At 37.7% G+C, this 22,503-nt stretch overlaps 1 protein-coding gene across 10 annotated transcripts in view; it reads right to left on the reverse strand.

Moving 5' to 3' along the window:
- RGS7 (regulator of G protein signaling 7) overlaps positions 1-22,503 on the reverse strand; it is a 237,837-nt gene that overhangs the window by 12,918 nt on the left and 202,416 nt on the right. The window contains exons 15-20 of one of the 10 annotated variants that reach the window (XR_008429773.1): positions 19,756-19,942; positions 16,885-16,974; positions 15,568-15,621; positions 14,678-14,758; positions 14,189-14,277; positions 5,603-5,885 (exon numbers count right to left, since the gene is read on the reverse strand). Coding sequence is in view for 8 of the 10 variants with exons in the window: in XM_053937362.1 (XP_053793337.1) it covers positions 5,537-5,695; positions 15,568-15,621; positions 16,885-16,974; positions 19,756-19,942 (490 nt within the window). In the remaining 2 variants the exon portion in view is untranslated. The other 9 variants (XR_008429774.1, XM_053937365.1, XM_053937366.1 and 6 more) reach the window with 9 other exon arrangements.

Below are 22,503 nucleotides of genomic sequence, written 5' to 3' on the forward strand. Positions count from 1 at the left end.
CACTTGAGGACTCCACAGTCTGCATCAGCATGAGGAGGGGAATCCAGCCGCAGAGAACTCATCCTCTCTTCCCCTCCACCTCTTTAATATTGGGACTTCAGCATATCTTCAATTCACAGGAAAAAGAAGCAATCTGTTCAGCATAGTCAGATCAAAAGGCAGACTGGTGTGAGTCACAATCACTTAGCAACTTGCTTAAATTAATTGTGGACACAGAATATGTTCAAATAATTTGTTGATAATTTCCCTTGAACATATTGGGATTAAACCTTTTTTTTTTTTAATCTCTGTAGCTATTAAAATTCTTTTAGCAAAAATCCTATGCTTTAGGCTCTGTTATTATAAGTCCAGTGTTATGCACCTACTATAATAAGTGCAGTGTTAGTCCTATGCATGATATCTTTAGCTAGAAAAGACATTACAAAAATGTCAGTTTTAAAATCTAAATTCAAAGAACTGTTATTCACCATGCATAAAAATAAATAATTGGAAGAGCCACAAGTAAATCTCCGGCTTTTCCAACTCCTAGTTCCAGCTACATAGCATAAACAGCCTTTCTCTCTTTGATGACCTCCTTTGGTTTTTTTTTTTTTGTTTTTTTTTTTTTTTTTTTTTATAAAAAACATCCTAAATTAATTCCTACAGGTCTTGTTTTCTGGAACTGGTTGTTGCCCTCCTATTTTTTATTTCTTAGGAGGCTATCTGGCATTTATGTCTCGAGAAATTTGAAAAAGGCAACCCCAGATATTTTATTATTATACAGTATTGCTTTCTAGATGAAAAAGATGTTGCTGTTGGGTTTTAAGGTGCCAGTCACAGTTGATCTTGCCTGATTTTTCAGGTTTTAATTCCAGCTCAGCATGGCTGCGGCCAACAGGCTGGCAATCCACCAGCTGCATTCTGCCTTTCTCTCTTGCTCCTAATTATTCAGCTCTCCAGTTCTCCTCCCTTGTCAGTTCTGTTCTGGTCACCACAATTAATTCCCATTCCTTAGTCCTGTGTTCACCTTCAACTCATTAGTTTTTGGCTGGTCTCCACTACTGTTTTGGCTCAGCATTTTGCAATTTATCTCATCCCTGTGGTAAGGCCCTTTTTCTCCCTCTTTGGTTTTCTAGAGTTGAAGGACTGTTTTTACTTGCTTCTTGCAGAAGAATGGGTGAATATTGCTGTTGTCAGGTAGGTGCCAGGGTATCTTCTGCCTCTCCCACCAGCCATTTTCCTTTACAGGCTGATCTGTGAGCACAAAACCATCTGAAGTGTGTAGCAGCACCATCAAACACTTTATCCTGTAGGCTTTAGAGCTGTTTTACGTACAAGGATATTTGGGGAAAGAGACTGATGAACCCCAACTCTCAGATGAAAGTTTCAAGCTCCAACCAGTTGTTTTAAGGAATATTACAATTAATATCTCACATGGGGGTTTTAAGCTTCTTGGGCAGAGTAAAACAAACTTTAAGGAATTTAGAGATTTTAGAGGACCTAAGATTTTAGTTAGAGATAAGCCTTACTAGAGTTAATTAAAATAAATGAGTAGGCCTTGATGAAGTTAAGAGTTAGTAGTTAACTAATAATTGATTGCTTGTCAACACAGTGTTTAGTTAGCTGGGTTTATAATGAAGAATATAGAAACTGACAAATAGCTTTTAGGAACATAAGACAATTGTGGGCCTCCTCTGTTCTGAAACCAACTGAAGAGAGGGAATGGGAGTTCTACCAAGAGTTCATTTGTCATATTTGCATTGAAAAGGTAGAAAGGTCAGAATGAGGAAGACTTTATTTACTTCCTCATTTTGGGACCCCTCCCCATGAAAGGGACCACCGACCCATTTCAAGGAACAAACTACGCATGATTTAATAGCTTTTGAAATGATTAGCATACGAAGCAAGGAATGGGATGTACCAAAATGATGAATATGTATTTGTATTTTGAGTATTCAATACTTGTATGGATAAAAGGACTCTGTAATCATTGGAAAGGCGCAGTGTGTATTTGAGAGTTATCCTGCACACTGCCCGGCGTTGCAATAAACATACACTTTCTAACTTTAAACTGTTAGGGAGTTTTTGTCCATCACAGTTGGATATTGGTACTAGATTAATATCCATATTTCTTTAATAAATCAGAGCCAGGAGGCACTGATGGCTTTTCCCTAGAAGACAAGAAATATGGCCCCTTCAGAGTGATTTTCTCTCTTAGTTCATTTTCCTCAGGAGATTTGCAGCCTCACTGACATTCTTAATTGGTAAATTTTTGTGTAACAAAAGTCATACTGCAACTGTTCGGTTATTGTACAAGCATGCCTTTATCTGAGATAATCTTAATTCTTTGTATAAATTTGGAAACACAAATTTAGCTTTTCTCTGTGGGGAAGCAAAAAGAAGTTTGTGCCTGCATGGAGTTTCCAGTCCCAGTATTGTATCACATTGTATCACCCACTGTCTGATGACAGTGATGAGGGAAAGTGTCAGAAGATTGTAGACAAACCTTTTAAAAATCCTCTAGTAGTAGGATTAATTTTGTTTGGGCCAAGTTCACTCATATGTAACAGTAGAGTTGTATCACTTGGCACAAGCTCAAATGAAACCTTAACACAACCTTAGCTCCCTGACTACTTTGAAATCCTTATTAGTAATGCCTGGTTTTACTTTAGAGACATCATGTTAAATCCTGCGCAAATAAAAGGAGAGACAGCTATTCAATACAGACTTCATATTTCTTGAAAGGAAATGTCCTGGATTTGGCTGGGATAGATTTCACTTTCTTCCTAGTAGCTGGTGCAGTGCTGTGGTTTGCATTTAGCATAAGAATACTGCTGGTAAGACACTCATGCTTTCGGTGTAGTGGAACAGGTCTGACCCTAAGGGAAGGACTTTCCAGTTTCCCCTGTTCTGCCAGGGAGCACAAGAAGCTGAGAGAAAGCATCCTGAGGACAGCTGACCTGACCTGGCCAAAGGGATATTCCATACCATGGAACCATGCTCAGTATAGAAACTGGAGTAGTTGGTCAAGAGGAGCTGATCGTTGTTCGGAGGGCTGAGCATTGGTCAGTGGGTGGTGAGCAATTGCTATGTGTATAATTTGTCTGTTTTGGTTGGAAGGTTTTATTTCTTCCTCTTCCTCTCTTGCTCTCATTTTCATTAAGATTACTGTTATTAATATAAATAGTTCCAATGATTAAATTTTTCTTATCTTAACCCATGAGTTTTACTTTTTCCTCTTTTCCTCCCAGTCCCACTGGAGGTAGGGAGGAGTGAATAAGTAGCTGCATGGTACTTAGATGCCAGCTGGAGTTAAACCATGACAGGAAAGAACTAGAAAAAGTACAGAATGGGTTCAGGAACACAAATGCTCCATGACTTTTTATAGACCAGTTGGTGTTGCAAAGTGATTTGGAAAAAAACCAAAATTTCATAGAGTGAAGTTGCATGAAATGCTTAATGCTTGAATTTGAAACATTAGGTATTTGAAGGCAGTGATTCTTTGAAGCAGATAGTGGTATCTAATTAGTTAACTACTAAGGCAAAGGAGGCAATATACCAGTTGATGCAATTGGTGGCAGCAGGAGTTTGGAAATAAATATCGCTATTTGGCAGTGAGAAGTGAAGCAGAGCTCAGATTTCTGTGGATTGCCTGGCTCCAGGCTCATGTCTCAGAGCTCACATTTCTGTGGTAAAATTAAATCTCACAGTTTAAAATCTGTGATTCAGTGTAGCTACTTACTAAAAATCATCTGACCTCCCAAGTTTGTGAATATTTTGAGTTGATCTGCATGGACCTCTTGCTAAGATCTTGATAGGGCCCAGCTCTGATGGGATATTTCCATAAAAGCTTAGTAGAATTGTGCTAACAAAAACAGAGACACTTTAAAGCAGTAATTGTCATCCTAGCTAGAAACCGGAAACACAGTGGCATTTGAAAACAATGAACAAACAGAAATCCCAAATCTCAAAAAACCTCAACTGAGTAGAATATGGGGAGCAGCCATTCATGGATTTGTAATACATTTTGTACTGGGTTCACTCAGACTGCCTCTTTAAAGATGCTGCATTCCTGGTTATGGCTGCATCAGGCTACTGACAGAGCCAGTGCAGAAGTGAGTGCTCCCTGCAGAAGGCAGCTCAGGTCCTTTCTGCCCAGAGCTGCTGTGTGCAACAGTCTTGTCCCTAATGGCACCAATGCAGGTGGTTTTACAATGCTCAATGAGATGTCTCTGGTATTAAGGCATTCAAGTTGATTGTCTCCTTTTATCTATTTCCAACCCACTTTGTGTGTGTGTGTTTAGGATTCATAGTCCCCAGAAAGATTCTCAATATCAAACCAAAGTCAGCATGACAGATGGTAGTAAAGTTGGCTGTCCTGCATCTATTCTATGCATTGCTAAAAAGGCTTGTTTGTCATGTGCACCCTACGATGCCCTGGAGGTATCAGCATTTTGTCATTTGACTTAGTTCCCACCCTTTTTTTTCTACTCTGAGATTCTGTCATACTATCCTTATATCACCTCTATCAGTCAACAGTGTTGTTTCTTAGGCCAAGCAGATTTCTCTTTCCAGTTCAGATTAGCTTCAGGAGCTCCATATCTACTGTCTCATGGGCAACATCAACACACACTCATAAATATGTCAACAGGTCTGTGTGTGACTAAGCTCAACAGTGGACACAAAACAGCATCCCCAAACAGAGCCCTGGAATTAAAATGACAGCTTGCTCCTGCATTGCTACCAGAGGTTTAGTCCACAGACCGCATACTTAGCACTCCAAAACCACTACCTTTTCAGCTTAAAATGTTGCCTTGCGTCGCAAGTGACAGCAAGGAGAAAGAAGCACTGTCCGTCCTATTTAGCAAGTGTACTCTTGTGTTCTCAGGCAGCTATGTTCATGTCCATTCCTAAGGAAGTGCAGTCCAGTCCATCCGGTCTGGGGTAGTGACTGAATCACTGTGCAGGCTGCACTGTTACAGAACGGGCCTGCCTTAAAGAAAGGTTTGCTCATGCGATGATGAGCAAGCGGGCAAGGTCCCTCTGCTGCTAGCTTGATAAAAAGAAAAGAAAAAGTAAATGATTATCAATAAAGTGTGTTTGATTAGGTGTCACTGAGAGAAAGAAAATGCCATTTCATGTCTCTTTTTAGAAAGCACAAGGTGTGTATCTTTCGGGGATCATTTTGCTCTTGACTAATCTTCAGATTCAATATTAAAATCTCAAACTTCCCAAAGGAAAGAGATTCTGCATCTTTTAATGAAAGATAAAACAACAATATAAACATACACAAATTTACAGAGAAAGGATCAACTTTAATACATCTGGAGTAAAAGGTGTTCTTTTTTTAAATATGGTATAAAAATAAATGCAAGAAACATTAACAGAGAATATACAGACAACAGACAAAGACACAGGCTTTCTTTCTCAATGTGAATACATCAGTGAAATGAAACCTTCTGTGCTAATTTATTGTGCAATAAATGTGATGCCATATGTATATTTATTAATATATGCATTTTTTACATTTCTTCCAGTTTTTGATTGATGTATTTTTTTAGTAAACTGTGCCTAGCAGAAGCTTTTTTTTCACTGTACTTGAGCTTGCAGAAAATAAAAAGACACAGATCCAGCTTGATATGAAGGAGGAAGTGAGCAGACAGTTTTCGAAATGGAGGCATCGAAAGGCTAGAGAGTCCCTCGGAGTCTGTAATGCCTTAGTATACACAAAAGAAAACAAGTCAGGTCCTTGCTCATGCAACATCTTGTTCTACTGTCCTCTGAGTCAGGCAATCAGTGAGCTACAAAGTATGTATAATGATTTGAGTCTGCTTCCATGCTACAAGGTGATCCTTTTAGTAGGACTGCACTAGACTGGTTAACCTCTTTGATGTGAGCGATTTCCCCTGAGGAAAAGATAAAAACAAAAAACAAAAACAGAAAACAGAGGCATGATCACTGCAAACCTGTTCATCAGCAACCTCAGTGTTGCCACATCATTCTCAAATAACTAGGGGCACCAACTGGAGTCTGTCAAATCTTAAACCACAGGAAGTCCTTACACTTAAACATCTGCACTGCCAGCCAGCCAGATTATTTCACAGAACAAGCCAGCAAATTTAAAGGCCATTTTTGAACAATGGTTTTGGCTGATGAGAAACTGATGCTGAAGTTTTTGCTGTCAGTCACACCCAGAACTTGAAGGCTACCACAAGCAGGAGTGCATTGTGCTGCAAAGATGAATGTGCAAACTGCAGTAGCTCTGTCACAGAGGACAAAAGAGCTACTTTCAAGTTAAGGTAAGAAAGTAAGGGGCAGATTGCATACAGGTAGGAAAGCAGCTTTTCCATGAACACAGCTATAGGTTTATTGAGACCATATTTACTATTTATAAGGAACATTGGTCAGGTGACTGCATAACACTTGAAGGTGTTTGATTTCCATATTGTTGTTTTCCTCATCATTCCTCCTTTTGCAAAGATGTAGTTTCAATTGTTTAACAAGTTCTTTTCATAAGGTGTAATGACTGTCCCACAAGAGCTAGGTCTACAGCATGAAGATGGTCTAAGGTATGTCACTCTGGTATATTTCAGGTAGATTTGAGCTTTATCTGAGCCAGATAAAAACCACAGAATAGGAATTAGCTCTCCTACGGCCACATAAAAGGAGTTAACTCTCCAAGTGCCATCCTACTGTGGCTCTGATCCAACAGAGGCAGAGCTGGCACAGCAAGCTGACATCACAGGCATACCCTGACAATGTAACACAAATATATCATAAAACATTAAATAGAAAATGGCTCTAATTCACCAGTTAGATATTTAATACTTACATTTATTATATTGTTCATTTTAAGTGCCCAATTCAGAGATATCAAACTGGTTTCAAGGAGAATACAGTAAAAAGTACTGTAACCATGGAGAGATGTTTAATTTTCTGCAGTAAATGAACTTATTCTGCCATATCAATAAATTGTTAAGTCATCTGCAGTGTTATAACTCAGTGGAATTACACAATTTAATGTCTATTGTCATTATCAATTAAATTTAAGCTCACAGGGATCTGTAAGTTGGTCTTGAGCATTCGCTCAAATGCAATATATCAGAGTGGGTCTTCATAAAAGGAAGAATAACTATTTTATCCTTTGTACTGTGAAATACAAGTTGAACAAATTAGGATGAATACTTCCCCTACAACATAATTTGAAAGGGAACTCATGATTTGCGCTGTTGTGTTAACTGGTCATCCATCAGGTTCCCCATATCACCTGACAGTATTATTACCTACTTCTTTGAAAGATGGAAAGTCTCCTTCCTGGCACTCTGTCTTCCCTGTATCTGCCACTTTCTACGTATATTAAATTCACAGCTTCTTGATATTTTCTAACCCTTAAATTATGTATTCCTCTAAAGCAGCAGGTAAGTTATTATAGTAAGATATCTTTTCTTTTTAAATAGTCAAAAAGCCTCAACAGTAATGTGGCCTTGGAATACAATTTAAAACATTAAAAGCATTTCTGAGATTAATGTTTTTTTGACAATTTTGTTAGACAATTCAGGACTTTTGGTACTAGACATAATCTCAGAAAATATTGAACATATGCTTCTCTTCACTTTTCATTAGGTTATTTGCACTTAAGTTCACAGGTGTACAAGTCTGGCTACTTTCTGTAAACATGTATGAGTTCCCTTTAGTACTGAACTGCATAACCCACTTAATTAAAAAGTATTAAAACCAGGAGTTCTCGATTACTTACAATTTGCTCAATACTACACTGGAAAGCTGCATAAACGGTTGTTGTGGTATAAAATCCATGAAATAATTTTTTTATTATTATTTGCAACAACTATTTAGGAGTTTCAAAATTTCTGGAATTTCTACATGGACCATAAACAAATTCTAGCACCTCAGGAATTAATTATGTTATCACATAAAAGAGGAAGTCCTGACATAAAATCAGGCCAAAAAGTAGCTATTAGTTGTTCTGATTTGTGTGATCATTTTCTACATATTGTTTGAATTTTCCCCTAGAGACACAGTGAGATGTCATGAAAATTTTTTTCTGTGTTGTACATAACTTGCTCCCTGGATATTGCTGATTTTTGGATATTTTTTCTCCAAAGCCCTACAGTGATCAGGAACTCTCTGGATGGTCCCCTTCTTCAACTGCCCTCCCTGCCTCAGAGAAACCTCCATCTGAAACACAACAACAAATGGTCTTTTTCCACGCCTTAGTAGTTATAATTTATCACAAAGTTGGAAAAGTGACAGCTTAGAAGACACACCCTCCTTAAGAGATCTTAAATGCTTATTCTGAATCATATTAAGTTCTCTGATTAGGAAAATAAGCTTTTAATACACAGCCCCAGATACAGAATTATCACATCTTCTTATTAGATCTGCAGGGACTTGTTATTTTCCACTTTACAAAATATTCCTTTCAAACTCTGTTCCAGAGTATACTTTTGGTTTAGCTCTCTGTGGTAGAGTTTCATAATTATGGCTTCTAGGAGATTTACTTAATTTACAGACTGATGTAAGAATCATCCATTGTGGGTCATAATTTAAGAGCTGAGCCTAACTATTTCTTTTCCATGAGCCAGATTTTCATTTGGGAACCTGCATCTAACATGGCAGTTTTCAGAGTTGTAGCATATGAAGATGTTTCCTGTGCTAATGAGATTAAAGAAAACTGGAAGAAGGGAGGAAAGCAGAAGTAGCAAATGTTTATCTGAATAATGAAAAGGAGATCCTTAATATTTTCATTATATTCCTGCCATCAACATTTAGAAGCATATGGCTAAATTCTAAAGATGATTAGGATTTTTTGGCTGTATTAGTGCACTTTGGACATAACAATTGTAACTACTTAAGAATTTTACTAATAATGCAGATGCCAACCCGGCACACATACCCTGACAAGGGAGTCAGAGTATGAGAAGGCAGCACAGCAGCTGGAGTGGACAAGTACATCTAAAAGTATAAAATCAATTTGCCTCAGCATTCAGTCCCTATTTGAACATACTAACTGCTTGACACAGAGTTTTCAGCTTTACTTCTAGCAAATGTAGGGGGCAAAATTGTAAAGCTATGTACAGATGATGCTAAATACAGTTGTGCTGACTGACTGATTTATGCAGCATGACATTAATACCTCAAATAATCCAGGAAAAAAGTCAGCAACAACCTCCATACATATGTGGCTTAAAAGAAATCAATATGAAATGTCTACAGGCATTGGAGTTGAAATGTATGATAGAGAAAGATCACGTCTTTTCCTTTTAGAAGATTAATTATCTTCCTTTCTGCTAAGCAACCTCAACTGTTCCTTTTTCAAGTTTCTTTATTGCCAATGCAGGTCCTACTCCCCAGGACCTATACTGGAAGCACTAGAAAAGAGAACTCCATGCATCTGATGGGGAAGGAGAGGTAGCGTCCCACTGTGAGCAAAATGAGATGTGGAGTGAGAAGCAACCCTTCTTGGTCTCAGTGTTCCCCATCTGCTCCCGTGTGAAACACCTGCAGCACACTGTCAGCTCAGCCAGATCAGCAGGGAAAGCTTCCAAGTGACATTGCAGTACACTACACACAGAGCTGGTGTGTAAACAGCCCCTGACAGGAGCACATCTGGAGAGACATGGGAGAAGAAGCAGTAAATCCCTTTCCATGGTGAGGCAGCCCTTGCTCTACCAGCACAAGGGAATTGCTTCAGCAATTCTGCTTCAGAATTCTGCTTCAGCTTCTACAGCAGCACAGGATGCTGCTGTCAGCCATCTGTGCAGGTATTTCTCTTTCAGATGTGAAAGGGACAAGGCTAATATTTACTGAATTTGGGGTACAAGTTTTCAGCACAGCTGCAGTGCTAAGTGGTTACATGTGCAGGGAAATCCTTCTGCCTCTGGCTGAGATTTGCAGCCTTTTGTTCCTTTCTCATTAGGGCTGTACTGTTTCCTGCAATGATCTGAAGTGGGAGGCAGCAGCTGAACAACTGCTTTCCTGTTTTGGCTCACTCCAAATCCAGGGACATCCATTTCTTTCTCCTTTTGCACTTTGCATTTACTGATAAGCTGCTCTCATTTGTGATTAACCTAAAACCTCTTGCTAGATGGGGTAGTTTGAATTTGAATAACCATCTGAAATGTAGGCTTCCAAGGGACTGATGCACAAGAAAAATATTTTTGGTATGTTTGTCCTGGGCCTGACTCCTCGAGCTTCCATACCTCTCTGCAGTTCTCATTCCTGGAAAAAGCGTAAGAATCAGGTAAATTTTTCTCAGCTGGAAAATGGCAGACACTGGCCCACTACGTGACCAGTCTGTGCTGCCTCCTCACTTGGATGAACCTGGTTGTGCAAGTGTTACTCCTAAGCTCCTCTCTTCAGCACAGAGCACAGCAGCTTAGCTCCAGTCACTGCAGAACAGCACAAGGAGGCCATTCCTCATTGGCATGTCCTTTGTAATTTTCCTCTGTGGGCATAGTTCTTTAAAAATCTCCTTAAACTAGGAGTTTTTACTAATTAGTAGGCCAAAATAAAAATTTCAATTATTTGTTCTTTTTATTCAAATATGAATAAGACATCTCTTCCTGAAATGGAGAAGGCCTTAATTTCTACAATTAATTACTATTTTCATTCTTGTTTTGTATTTGTCAAATAAGTAGCTTTGTGATTTATATTTCTTCTAACTATTTTTTGTTTGAATTTTGGGAATAACCTGTAAGTAAATTCAAAATGAGATTCCATTGCTGAAACTGCATTGAATTTCTTGGATAATGCTATACTTGAGAAAAATCTAGCCCTTGGCAGGGTTTCAGGACTAGATGGACTTTTGGTCTGGTACAGTAGGGTACACAAGTTTTACCTATTCATACAATAAAATTTATTGATTATCAGATGAAATTGATTATTTATGTGCTTTTTTCCTCTATAAAGGGATATATTTTAACATGAAAAGAGATTACACTTGTTTAAACATCTAGAAAGTCTATGACCCATTGATAAAAACTGGGGAAGCTACTTTTATGAGTTTTAATTTCCATCTCTAGGCTATAATTCACAATGTCATGTTAAGTGACATTGGATTGAAACTCAGTGAAAATGTGATCTGTTAATTGGCCTTTGCATTTTAAATTTCATGCATGAAATGGTCTATTGTTACTGGTTTGGAGGGGAAAAAAAATCAAAGGACTCTGGTCAGTGAGTTCTTCCAGGTAAGTGGGAGAAGACTTAAGAAAAAGAAGTGGGGAAAGGATATGGGTAATATAAGATATAATGGTTTCAAACTCAGAATTATTAAATGGGGTCTTGTTTATGAGCTTATGAATAGTTTGAGATAATTATAGTTTGATAGCTTTCTAGTTTAATATATGAACTGAACTGGGTACGGTTTTGACTGTATTTCCCTAAGATCTCACAAACATACAAGCACCTCTTTTTTTTGTGTTCTGTATAACTGTGCTGTGGCAAATGAAATGCTAACACTGATGGTGGTGTCTGGAGTCATGGCACCAACACATGAGGATGGAGTGGCTTCCCCCACAGCTCTAAGGAGGGAGGCAACCACTTCTTGCCTCATTAACTTGGTGCCTGGTGGGAAAATAAAATTTGCATGGGGTGGAAATTAATATAACCCATTCTCCCTGTAAAGCAGGTCCCTTGTCTCGAGGGTTCCAGACCAGTAATCACAGCTAAGCATCAGGCTGGGGCTCACAAAGTCCTGCTCAGTCTGCCACTGTCACAAGTCCTGCACGCACATGAGAAATCACAGACAAAATTGGTCCTTAAAGAACCTCTTTGCTCCCATCAACATTACCAGTGTATATTCACCTGCTTTTTCCCCCTGTAGTTTAGATATTAGCAGTTGAGATAAATTTGCTTTTTAATTTTTAATTTTTTTTAATAGTTTTTTCCCCCATGTGAATTTTTCAAAAGAATTTGAGTTTTTAAATGTCACAGAAACTGCTGATTTCAGTCTCTCTACTACTTTTAGCATGCAATGAGATCCTCCTGCTCCATCACTTAGATCTTTAACTTCCCTAGTCCCTTGGGGAGCTGCAGGTGACTGGACTTCTATTAGTCTCAAAGAGAAAGCTGAGGGGCTGAGCTAGGCAGGGGGAAGCCCAGAGCAGCATCACTACTCTCTGTGCCTCTGACTCAAAGCTGTGACACACATGGTTGCCCGTGTTGCTCCACGGCAATTCACTTATCTGATGGCTTCATTCCAGTAGTGCTGCAGTGTCTGTGCTCTGTATTTTCACACAGTACCCAGAAGTGTAAGTGAGGCAGACCAAGGATAGCTAAGATTACTACTCAGATACAAACTATAAAGTGTTCAGTAATAAATGTTACATATAGTAAGTGCCAGCTTGCTATTACTTCTGTATATTTTATGTGAATGCAGACCTGTTTCTAAGGCTAACCATATTTTCTGCTGCAGACTGCTGAAGGCATTAGCAATTTTGCACTGTAAAATCTGAGAGCAGCTAATTAGTCAGTTTTTAAACTGAGCATTTAGGCCTTTCATGAACTGTACCAGCTTACTGAAAATTTTCTGGAAAGAAAACCCTTCAATATCAAAGAAATGCAGAGCTGAGCCTAGTGTATTGCTCCACTTCTATTTTTTTCTCCATCAGACTAAAATAATGACTCATTATAATAGGTTATTTCCACGTAATTCATGAAATAGTACAGAGTAATTGCCCTCTACAAAGTTTCTAAAGTATCTAGTTTAACAAATGCTTTCTGTAGCAAGTATAACTCAATTTCTTTTAACATTGATCAGGAGCCTTCTAGAGTCAACAAATCAGATAATGAATTACAGGTCCATCTGTTCAGACTGAGTCCCTAGACACAGCCAAGGTCACTGTGTTTTTATTAAACACTTCAAATGGAAGAAACTGAGGTCTAATTTAGTTTAATACAAACCCACTTTGATATAACTGTGGAAAATATCCAGTGAAAATTAGTCTAAATATTGCAAAACATCAGAGAAGAGAAAATTTTCATCTCACTAAATCAGAGATGATAGCATTTTTCCAGGTTATAGAAGACCCTTTTCACACCTATCTTCTGTATTAATCAGTAGAACACATCTATTCCACAGTCCCTCACTTTACAGTTGATCAAGTTAATCAGTACACTGTAGAAAATTCTGAGAAATGTTTCCCTCATCCCTGCTGGTTGGAACCACTGTACCAAGATAGATAATTACATTTTATAAACACATCACAACCAAGAACAAGAGTGGAAGAACAAGGAGGTCTGGTGGAAAGAGGTCCTGAGGAAGTGGGTGACATGAATTCAGTCATCTCGGAAAAAAGGTTTGCATTTGAGCATCCTGATATTCTGGATTAATTTGCAAGCCTCAGAGCTGTCAGTCTAATAGAGATTATAGATCTAGCAGTGATATGTTTTTCTTTCATACCTCACCCGACTTGACAGACTCCACCCAGGTTAACAGGTAGTATTGGAAAAAAAGCAAAACCAGAGATTTTACTTCAGAGTTTGCTCTGTGAAAAAAGAAAAAAAATCTCCCTCTTCTACCAAACTACCCCATGTCCAGAAATCCTCTTTTCCATTTCTAGTTCACAGCTGGTTTATTGGGCCTGCCTTGCATCTCTGGCATGCTGCTATTCTGGTACTTCTGCCCTGAGATTAGCAGGATGAAAATCAGGCACGGCTGCAGGGCACAATGTTCCAGTATTTGTGCTGAGAACTGCTGATTTATCTGTAAGGCTGCACTGGGAGGGATTTCAGCATCTCCCAGTCTTGTTTTCCCATTTTCCCTTTCTGGGCTGTATTCCCAACCCCTCTACCTGCAGCTTGCTATTTCCCCCCTCATAGCCACCTGTTTGCACTGTGTTTACCATAGCCAATTCCTGACCCCTGGGCTGCTCAAAATGCCATGAATAGATGTAGCATTGCAGCTTGCCAGGCACTGTGACTGGGGAAAAGTCTGGCTCGCAGAGGTCTGTATGTATTACCCACTCTGTGCACTCTCTTTTACAGACTTTTTATTAATGTGGAACTTCCTACTGAATTATAACAGAATTATCATGTATGGTGCTATCATGTACAATGTTGTTTTATAGATCCAACCTGTTTAGACAACACACAAATCACACTGCAACATGCTATGGCAACACCACCATGCAAAACATAAGGGTTTTTGTTTCAAACATTGGGATAGTTTCCTTTGTGGCTGTTTATTTACTTTTAGTGTCCTTTACTGACTTTGTTCCATTGAATCCAAATTTCTTCCTGATTACAGTGGATTCAAAGCATATTACAGGAAGCCTTTACCTATAAGAAAGTAGTTAAAGAATTACTGTTTTGTTTTTAAAAGTGAGATATTCCTACAGCCTCACAAAACTTTCACTGTGTTTTTTTTTTTTCTTTTTTTGATTACTGGAAAGTATATATGTATTTTTTAAATACTTGAGGCAATACTCTTGAGCCTCATTACAGGGGAGACAGTTTCTGACAACTGCTTCTCCTTCCCTAGAAACTAAAAAAAACAAAAACCATGATCTTTGCTGAAAGCTCTCATATTGTTCATTTCAACACACACAGCTCCACTAACCAGGTCACAGAAAAAGCCACTGACACACACACACACACACACACACACACAGAGCAGCGTCACCTGCACAATTCAACAGACAATGCAGACAAACTCGAGTATAATCCAAGATCTTTCTACCTCTTTTCATAACAGGTTAGTGCTCGCCCTCAGTGTTGGTGTACAGTTTTTATGGCATGGAAAAATAGGGATGTTTCTGCCCTACAAAAATAAATGCGTTGAATTCTTTAGTTGGAACTTTCACAATGTAGAAGAAAAAAAATCCCAAAGAAACTGGATAAGTAAAAAGAATCCCAAGTATCACGAAATCAGTGGATCTTTTGGCAGATGGCAAAAGAATGCCCACACAAAATCTACCAGCTTTCCCTTTTTTTTTTTTTGCCTTTGAGAAATAGCTTTCAAAAGTTACAGTTATATATTGAAAGAAAAAATTCAGTTATTTTAGTCCATGATGAAAATTAATCCAAATCAAACCCTTGCACATAAACAGCATGAATTCTTTGCTCCTGTAGAAGCTGTTAGACATTATGGAAGATGGCAAAATTTTTATTGTTTTTTTTTCCTGTGCCCAAATGAAAAAACAGGGACAAAGTATTTTTTAGTAAAATAAAAAGAAGACAGGATGGAAATCCAATGTATTCAACTGTTTTAGACTTAGTATTTTAGAAGGCACCAGAAAAAGAAACAACATCAAGCATGTTTTAACAGATTATTTACTAAAATTATAGGGGTGGGGGGAAGTGACTAATTTCATGCTTCCTAATGCAAAAAGCATGGCTCCCAAAGGTCCATTCCTCCATGTGTTGAGATCAGTGGGAAAGGGACTAGGGAGGAGGGGTTATAATGAAAGCACATTATAAAGCTGTCTTTCCCAGGAAAATTCACAAGCTGTGATGAATACACGTTTAAACACCAAGTTAGAGAAGCAAAAGGGGAAGTAGGGATCAGTGAGGGGAAGGGGAGAAGGATGTCCCATCAGGCTTACTAGTCTTCCGAGGCAACAAACTTACCACATTGCGTGTGAATTTCTCAAAAGATGTTCGACGATCCAGAGTGTTTTCCAACTTAAATTTGAAATAAATAAAACAAAAGAAACAAAAAGAAAAAGGAGGGGGAAAAGAAAAGCAAGAACAATGGAGTAGAAAAGGAGGTTTGATGTAACAATGGACTGCAAAACAAAGTTTGTATAAATCAGGAAGCAAACACAGGTATGAGGCTGTAATGGGACTTGGCAAAACAGGGGATGGGCAAAACAGATATAGTACTAGACAAAAGTAATTTTTCATGGGGATCAAACTGGTTTGAATTTAAAGAAAAACTGAAAGTAAAAAGAAATAATGAAGTGCACATCTTGTGTTAATGAACTGACATTCACAAACTTAAGGACTTCACACGGACAGTTGAAGCTTTCTGGTATTTTCAACATCTCTCTCTATATTGGATCTTCAGAAATCAACGTTTGAACAAAAAACAAAATCACACAGCACTTTCATATAATTTTAGGTTGTCATTATTAACAATAGAATGCTACGGTGTTAATAACTACCTTGTTTCAGTAACAATCGGGGCCCTGATTTTGCAAGGCACAGGGCTCCCAGCTGATTCTAGGAGATTACTGTTTAGAGCCCACTAATAGAATTATTTATCATCAGGAAAATCTGCATTGTACAATCTGCTCCACATACTCTGGGCTGTGGCTATTCAGAACCCATTCCATAAACTGAACTTTTATAAGAAAATGTTACATACCAAGACATGAACTTCTGTTTGCCAAAGTGTGACATGATCAGTCTTTCAAGTCAGATTCCTAGCCTACTCCAAACTATTCATGTAGTAATAGGGAAAGAAACAAAATTGGGAAGCCCCTATATTTATAGTTGAAGTTAGAAGTTATTCATATGAATAAGATTGTTTCTAAACACATTCTGTAGCTTTCTTAGATGGAATAACGAGAACAACAGTTGTTACATAAGCAAACTTGCAAACATGAAAGACTATTCTTCTGGGATTTTATTTTATTTTTTTTAATGTATTTGTAAAGCACTTTGCAATTTAAGGTGCTTCATAACAGAGAAAACAGTACAATATGGGATGTAAAAATAAAAATAAGTTTTGCTAGATTAACTTATTGAAACATGCCCGCATGCAGGATATATACACATATATGTATATTGAATTCCTGTGTGTATGTGACCCTCCAAAAACGCCAAGCTGGTCACCTACCAGATATCCAGTTGCACTGGCACAGGGGAGAGAAGACTGAGTATTGTTGCAAACATAACCACTGCTTTGCACAGTGGCAAGACAAAGGCAAGATGGACCAATACCTTTTTCTTGGCCTGTAGCAGCTCCTGGTAGGCACTGGATCGTATAAAACGAGGATAAGAATCACTTTTCATCAGTTTGTAAATGTGCTCCTGAAAAGGAAAGGAGGAGCTGTTACTGCCATAGAAGAGGACACATGTAAAATGGGAGGCAGCCACATGTTTTGGCCATGGAACATGCACTGGCTAGTACAACTATGAATAGGAAATATTATAGGATAGCAGGTTTCAGCTCTGAGGCTGAATTTCAGAGCAACTCAGCTCTGAATTACTTTCTATTCTTAAAGCCAAAATCCCACCCATTTCTTATGTATAATTACACAACACACCTTTTATTGACCAAATTTTCCAGTACAAAATTATTTTCTAAGAACTGATAACTGAGTCCTAGCTTCAGGTCGAACTTCAACCCTCCCTTACATTAGTTAGTTTAGGTAAGTGATGAAATTAAGAACTGTGGGTCCTTCCTCATCAGATTTTCTGAATTAGTTTCTGGAGACACTTTTGTGATGTCAGAGGTACTAGGAAGAGACACTAGGTTTTAAATTCAGCACCACAAATAATGCTTAGGTTAGTGAGGAATTCCCCTGGCTACTCTTGACAACATCCTTTGACAGGTGTTTAGTCTGCTCTCCAGCTAACAATATAAAAAGGAATATATATATGTAAATTGGAAAACAGTTCCAGGCTAATCTAATTTTTAAGATATTAATTCTTTAGAGGCATATGAAAATCTGGAAACCTTTATTCAGAAAATAAATTACAAAAGTAGCTTAAAAAACTTTTAATTTTGGAATGTTCCAATTTCTGAAAAAGATGAAAACCAAAAAAATCTGTGATGTAGAACACTTGGTAATTTTAGTTCTGATTATATGCTAGAGATAAGATTTGTAGAAAAAGCAGCCAGAACAGAAAATTCTCTCAAAAATATTTTTTAAAAATCCTGAATCATTAGTTATTCTATTGTTAGTTATTTTGATGGAGTTTTTGTTTTACTCTAATTCTATTTTTTACTGTAGGAAACCTGTAGCACAGTAATTGGGAAACAGCAAACAAACTGGAAAGAAAATACTGTTTCTCAGCTTGGTAGTGCATAAAATTAATACCACAAAAAAACCCAAAACAAACAAGAAAACCCCAAACAAATCTCCCCACCTTGTCTGAAAATTAAAGCAAGGTAAAATTAGAACTGACGTTTAATTTTTGCTGTATTAGAAACTGTAAACATTATTCTAAATGTCTTTGATTATCTTACAGTAAACAGAGAAATTCTGATGTCTAATCAGGACATAGACTGTTTTATTTGGGGAAGGTTTTTTTTTTACTCAGTGTCTGTGAAAGAAGACAATGCAATCAACAGAGAGCAGAAAGTCGTGACGGGCATTAAAATTTTATTTCTGTACAAGAAATATGCCTGTAAAAGCAAGAATAATTTGGGCTGTATTAGTATTGTTAATGTACAGATTAGCCAGGACATGTTAATGCACATATTTAGCACAATCAGGCTATTTTAACTATGTGTCCTATTTTACATATGTATCTAGATTTGACATGGAGTTTCATCTTTCTATATTTCCAGTCCAGAAATGCTTTTCATACATTTTTAATCACAATTAAATGACCCACCAGCTGCCAGAATGGCACACCAGTGGTCTCCTGCCTAGCTGGAAGGCCAAAAAAAGCCTATTGCAGAGGCAGAGCCCTACTCCCAAAAAAACCCTCCACCTCAGATGGGACACTTTAAAAATCTTAAAGCTTCAAGTAAGAACACAGCAAGTGCAGCCTGTCCCTTTTCCAGAGAAACTGAGGCTACTGGGTTTAAGGGTTTGTGCTGAACTTGATGAAGTAAGCAGAGGTCCTCTGCAGGAAGCAAAGTCCTGCTTGCATAAATACTGAATACTTCATGTCTTTCATAAATGAAGGACAAAATTATAAGAAGAGAGATCTGGCAGTAAAAGGGTGTTGAAATTTTACGCTTATTATTAAAAAAAATGATACTGGCAAGGAATTTAAATGTCAATTACTCACTCAACTGCAAAGACACATTTTTTAAAAACCTTTAATCTTGCTCTATTGTTTACCTTTGCCATTTATGTCTTTTCTGTACACTGCATTCTTAAATCTCCAGGGGTCAGCAGATGCAAGCAAAAATTGTATGTTTGGTTTAATGCAGAGTACTTCAAAACAGTGGCTATGACATAGGGTCTACTGAAAATTTTATTGTTTCTCCATAGGTTGCTATTCTCATAATGGAAAAATTAAAAGGAGGTGAAATTATTTCCCTTCATATTAGGCATTCTCCCAAAAACAAGAAAGCCTCAATTCAATTCCCTTTTCTCCTTCATGGGGCCTGTAGCAGCATTTCTTGACTCCCAAGATGATGACCTAATAATCAAGCTGTAGGAAATTCTGCAGGGATATGATCTCAATCTCTCCTTTTGACACCATTTCACTTTGCATTAATAATTAAATTTTCATCACTGGGTTGCTGATGAAAATGGAGGATGATACTCGTTCTGCTACTTTTACTGTGACTCCAATTATTCTCTATTGCTTTTCTCAGAAATCTTCAGAGATTAAATATTGTTATAAGTCACATGGAGTGTTAGATTTAATACAGAAGTACTTCATTTTTTCTTCACTACATGCTTTCCTCTATTCAAAGTCCACTTGAAAATTCTATATCAAGCACAGAAGTTTCATGAACTTCATATGCCTCATGAAAGAAAGAATGTTACACATTTGCATTGCAAAAATGGCATTTTAGGAAACAGGGCATTATCATTTAATTCCCAAATACATCTCATTTTTGCATATAGCTTTCAGTAGCCAATATTCCATTTCAGATGCCCACAAACATGATTGCAAACTGACCTGAGCATCTTCAAATGTGTATCTTCCAGGTTCCTTCACATTCTGAGTGGTTTTGTCATAACTTTTTGAATCTAGGTTGATGGCGCTGGGTGCACCTGGAGCAAGAAATTCTTGCCAGATTTCTTGGACGCGAGCAGGAACTTCACGGATAGGCCTCTTCTTCAGGTCTTCTACCGCTAACCAGAACCTATGACACAACACAGTATCTTGACTTCCAGCTCAGGATAACCACTAATGAAGTGCCCTCATTCTTCCTTGCTCTTAAAGAAGAAATTAAGTAACTGAAGTTTTCATCTAGACATGCTAAAATAAGAAAAAGCCGAGTGATTTTATGTTGGGATCAGCATTCTGTTATACTGTCTCAAGGCAATCAATCCTCCTAGGTAAGCAATTCTTAGAAGGCTCTTCATAGGACAGATACAAAATACTTCATTACTTATGTATGGGTAACATGCTTGCAGGAAGATTCCAGATTTAGCAGGAATTAAACTGACACTTCATTTTGGCTGAACCACAAGGGCTTATATTACTTATAAACTGACTGCTTTTTGAATTCCTTCAAAAACTAATCATTTATATTCTTGCTATCTACATGAATCTCTGAGTGCTACTACATCCTAAACTGTCTGACTCTAATTTTGTTACTCAGAAATCATGCATATATTGGACAAGCATTTGTTTTGCTAATCATAATTTAATTCTTTTTTCCAGCATTCCATTTACATGCATATTTTTGCTAAAAATGCTGAATGGAATTGCACATTCTCTCTTCTTCTGCTGAGAAAACCAACATTGGGCAGCCATATGTAGTGCAGCCAGTTCACTGTATCCTCATTCAGTCTGGAGCAAGATCATTAAAAAGGTCTTGAGCACTTTATGGTCATAGTTAACTAGCTGTAAGCTTTATTTCATTATTTCTTCTATGGGTGTTCAGACTTTCTTGTGGCACAAAATAATCCTAAATTAATCTAGGATCCCAGTCTTAGACATGGTTCAGATCACTTAGTTCTCCCCCTAATCCAAGAGCTCAATTAAAGTTTGATGTTGGTAAACATGTAATATATACCATTGCAACTTTTCATTATTGTTCTGACACAGCTGATCCTATGAAACAGATAAGCTGAGCCTTGAAGTGATTAAACTTTGAAATCAGCTGGATTTTCCAAGGCTTACAAATAAATTGGGTACACCTTGTGGTTTGCACCCTGCTTACACTGTGAAATCAACTTAAGCTCTCTTAGCTGAGAGGATGCGATAGAAGAGAACAATGAAACTGTACTCAGATTCCCAAGAAAGCAAAATGACACCACCCTTAACCCAAATTCTAATTTAATTATTGCAAAACACTTAGGATAGTAAAGCATAGCAAACCTTACAGTATTCCTGCTATAAGAGATCCTTCCCTTGAGAAAATTTAACTCTCAGGAAGCAATTATTACTTCATAGTCTTGTTTTGAAATTTCTTTGTAGCACGGATGGAAGGAGCCTGTGTTCATTTTCCACAAGCCAGCATGGTCAGCTTCACACTACCAAGACTATTTTAGGTATTTCTACAAACTTCAATTTCAATAGTACTTTTTCTTCATCTAAAATTCTCCAAGAGACAGAGAAGCAATATTGTCCCAGTTTTGCAAATACATTAATAGTGTAATAATGTACAATGGTTTCTCCAAGGTCACAAAGGGGATCTGTGCCAATAGAACTCCAGTTTCAAAACTTCTGGGTAGCATCACTTTTATGTATGAGCTGTAGTGTGAATTGAACATAGTTCTGCACAGAGCCTGGGGATGTATCCTGAGAATCTGATGGCAATCGAGCAAGAAGAAATGCCTGATAAGTTTTAAAACTGCAAAGCTCACAAACTCTAATTCAGTTCACACTCTCAAATTTGGGCAACCTACTTTGGTTTCCTTAAGTTGCTTTTGATATTTGCATTTAAAAGCACATATCCTGCAGTGCTAATCCCTCCAAGTGCACCTTCTGGGATTGACTGATTACTCATGTGTCTCCAAGTCAGGTAAGGAACATACAAATGAAAGGGAAGGATGCTGTTTGTAAACACACATTTTCTGTCTCCCTGCAGACACCCTGCGGATCTAGCTCAGAGATGTCACTTCCTTTTTTGTTCCATTGTATCACTGCCAATAATTCTGGAAGTCACTGCAAACATGCCTTAGGAAGCTATTTGCTTTTGCAAGTAAGCTGTTTTCATATAGTAGGTTATACTCAATTTTGGGGAAATAGATGTGAGATAAATTTCAATAAATTTAAATTCTATGCTTGCAGCATAGAATAGGGAGGTTGTATAGACACATTCTTACAGGCTGAACTCCAGTTCTTTGACAGATTAATTTAATTTTACCCTTCTAACAATAGCATTCAAAGACTCAACTAAAAATGGGAAACTCTAAATATAGAAACCTCTCTAAAAGTGGGAAGAATTATGATTTCTGTGTTATGTCTAGGGTGCTTATTTCACAGCCAACACACATTTTAAGATTTTAATCTACTTATCTTTTAAGAAAAGATGCCTGCCCTCCTCCTACAGAGAGTTGAATTCAAATATTCAAAGTTAAAAAATTACAAAAATAAGGCTGCTCCCTCTTGCATTTTCAAAAATAACTTTTTCAAATATCCCATGGCAACCAATAGAACAGATGAAGTTGAAATGGAGTCAGCAAGACCTCAGCACAGGGCCTCAAATCAAAAGAACTCCCTGCCCCATTTTATAGCTCTCTGCCTCACAAG

The sequence above is a fragment of the Vidua chalybeata genome, chromosome 3, assembly GCF_026979565.1.
Source record: "Vidua chalybeata isolate OUT-0048 chromosome 3, bVidCha1 merged haplotype, whole genome shotgun sequence".
In the NCBI taxonomy this organism is placed as follows: Eukaryota; Metazoa; Chordata; class Aves; order Passeriformes; family Viduidae; genus Vidua; species Vidua chalybeata.